This window comes from Gavialis gangeticus, unplaced genomic scaffold (assembly GCF_001723915.1).
Source record: "Gavialis gangeticus isolate Ggan-Ray unplaced genomic scaffold, GavGan_comp1, whole genome shotgun sequence".
Classification (NCBI taxonomy): domain Eukaryota; kingdom Metazoa; phylum Chordata; order Crocodylia; family Gavialidae; genus Gavialis; species Gavialis gangeticus.
The window spans coordinates 189,063-192,225 of NW_017729000.1; the positions used below are offsets into that span (position 1 = coordinate 189,063).

A 3,163-nucleotide genomic window follows, 5' to 3' on the forward strand; every position below is an offset into this window, starting at 1 on the left:
GGGCATAGGGCAGCACAGCAACAGGGAAAGGGAAAAATGTTTTGGATGGTTTTCAGATGCTGGATGCATGCATGGATCTGTGGCACTTATCACTGCACTGATGAGACCAATGGTCTGGACCAGGAGCTGGCTATACAGTCACGCATCACCCTATAACATTGCAACAGCTGTTCCAACCTTTCTCCTCCAGCCCTAAGCCTAGCCATCAACTGAGCCAGCAGGCTCCTCATCCTCCACTCCTCCTCTTGATACTGACCCCTGGGGTGCAGAAAGTTATATTCAAATATTCTTTTTTAATTAAGCCTATTTGGAATTCATTATGAAATCCTAAGTTAAAACCTACATTTACCACAATCTATTAAAATAGTTTAAATAAAGGCTTTGTCAATAACCCTTCCTCAAACATTAACATGTTAAGGATACTACTATTTTCAATTTTATGCAGAATGAGGGGGAAACATCTTTAATTTCTGAGGTCAACTTATGCTTTAGAAACGTGTCACAACATAACATAGATACTCAGTTCAGCCTGTGATTTCCAGTCTTTACAGTGAAGGAAATGCAGCTGTTTATGCTTTTCCAGATTTCGGTACTTTCATTTTCTGTTGTGAAGAAAAGCTTTTGCCTTAATTCCTTTGCATTTCAGTTTAGCTGACAGGTACAGAGAGACTATTTTCTTCATTTGCACTAGCTCATTCAAAGTTCAAAGTGACTGGGGGCTGGAGTGTTGTTGTAGCCCTGGGGGGTTAGGAAATCTGCAGGCAGCAACGGGTTGTTGGTGATATCTTTTACTGGGCCAACTGTTGTAAGACAAGCTACTGGGCACAAAGAGCCCTCTCTCAGGTCGGGTTGGGATTGAAAGAGCAGGAAACCTTGTTCTCTTCCAAGGTAAGAATGTAATCCAGGTGGGACACAATGAGGTCTACTGTTTGCAACAACCTTGAAGGACATGGTATTTATATACCTAAAATGCAGATAACTACCTAATAGCTGCTTTTGAAAATCCTAAACACATTAGGACATAACTCTAATGGATTTCTGCACCTACTGGCCTGCCTAAGATGCCTACCTTTGAAAATGCCACTAAGAACTTATCTGTCACAGGGTGACAAATTGGTCAATTCACTCACTACAGTTAATTCTTCCTCTGTTTAATAAATTGGGTTTTCTTTGAAATGGAAAATGTGTTTTAATAAAAAATAAAAAAGTGTATATACCCAGTATATTTAAGGCAGTTTTAATTAGCTAATAAAAAAGCAGCATTTTAAATGGAATTTCATGTATTTTCATTTCCATTCAAGTTGATAAAAGCCACAAGAAAATGCATAATTTGTCATTTCTAACATAAATGTAAGAACTATAAAAAAATTAAGAATTTGAATAAGTGCAGGTTAAGATATAATTGCTTAGAAAAATCCCAGACAGATTTTGCGCATCTTCCTGGCTAGCAAAGAATACCAACTTCAGTGTAACAGCTACATTTAATTGCAGATCAATGTGTTTTTAAACTGTTACCCTCCAATTAAAATGAGCTATTTTTCTAAAGAAAGACTAACAGCACAAACACAAAACAAAGGTAAGACTGACGGTTTAAATCACAGTTTACTCCTTAGTAATTAATTAAGTCCACCTTCTGATTCCCAATGCTGCTTCATTGCTGGGCTGGCACAGCAGGATACAAACTCAGCTGGGAGGAAGAGCAAGGATAGGATCGGAGCCTGGGAAGAGAGAAGATTTACTAATGCAAACCCCTAGGCCTGAGCACTGGGCAGGAGGGAGGAGCATATCACGCAGTTCCTCTGTGGAAGGCCACTGTGAAGCCTGAAGCAAGGGAAGGACAAGGACAGCAGCAGTACTGGAACAGCTGGTTTCAGACGAAGAGATCGAGAAGCTGATGGCCACTCAACCGCTCCGATTTCAAGTTAGCTGTCCCAGCAGAGTGACATTATAAACAGCAACTTGTTGTTGACTTCACCATGTGCTGCTGTTGCTCCTCTCTCTGGAGGCCACAGCTCCCTCACCGCCAGTCTGTCCTGCTGCTGGCCACAGGGACGAGGCAGGAGATCTATGGCCAACTGCAATTATAGCTGGGCTGGGTTCATGCTACTGCTTAAGAAAATGTAAACAGCAGCAAAGGTAGAGACTGCAGTTACACCCAAAAGGCAACAATCAAAGTGGTGACTGGGAACAGTGAGGTAGCATAGGCTGCCCAACCTGCAAGAGACCCTTGCCAGGGTGCAAGATAATTTTGGTATGCTTGTTTGGGAGAATTTCTCTGGTGTCGGGAGAGGAGGGAAACCAGATGAAGATGGTTACAAAAAATCCATCCCCTTACAGACAATGCAGAGGCTCCTCCTTCTCTCTGAAGAAACTCCGTTCCTATCCCAAGGGATCACAAAGCGCTCCTCCAAGGAGACGCTTCTGAACCCCACCAGGCACAGCCATCAGCACAGACAACAGCCCCAGCGAGAGCTCGTGGTTGTGGGACGAGCGCTGCATGGAGAACCGCGGGGGGACATCGAGGAACCCCAGAGCACGCGTCCTGTGGCACCCGGGGCCACGCAGTGATAGGGGACAGCCAAACCCGGCTTAGTTATGGCAAGCTTTACACGCAGCTCTCCCAGCCCCATGCGGGACCCTGCCAAACTCAGTACGGATGTGCAAGGTCTCACTCGCCCCCCGCCAAGGTAGCAAAATGACGTCAACACCATTTCCAGCGGGGCCTGAGCCTGTACGGCCCGGACAGAGGAAACCTCTTACCGGGCGGATGCTGAAGGACGTGCATTTCAGTTCCTCCAGAGTCTGACTCCGCAGCTGCTCGGTGATCAGGGTTACCATGGTTCTCGCTCACGCCCGGCGCCCGCACCGCTTGGCAGCCCCCGACTCCTGTCTCACCCCTCGGAAAGGCTAGTCAGGAGCAACGCCCAGCGCGCCACTCCTGGGCCCAGCCAGGTGGGACTCCTCACGCTCCATCCCCGCCGGCCCTGCAACACAAACGGCTGCGCTAGCGACCCCGCGTCAGCAAGGTGACACCCGCGCTCTCTCTGCCCCGCGCCCACAGCCGGGCTCCTCTCCAGGGGCGCGGGGGCTCCCTGTCCCGGGCCAGCCCTACAGCCCGGCGCTCCCGGGCGCCCCGCCAAGCCTCCGGCCACGAGCGGCCCTG

General features: G+C 47.9%; 1 protein-coding gene across 1 annotated transcript in view; it reads right to left on the minus strand.

The window, feature by feature from the left end:
* Positions 1-1,130: 1,130 nt before the first annotated feature.
* LOC109289734 (oocyte-specific histone RNA stem-loop-binding protein 2-like) overlaps positions 1,131-3,163 on the minus strand; it is a 9,867-nt gene continuing 7,834 nt past the window's right edge. Inside the window, exon 5 of the mRNA XM_019505934.1 lies at positions 1,131-1,718. Within this exon, the coding sequence (XP_019361479.1) occupies positions 1,617-1,718 (102 nt within the window). The 3' untranslated portion in view covers positions 1,131-1,616. The remainder of the gene's footprint in view (positions 1,719-3,163) is intronic.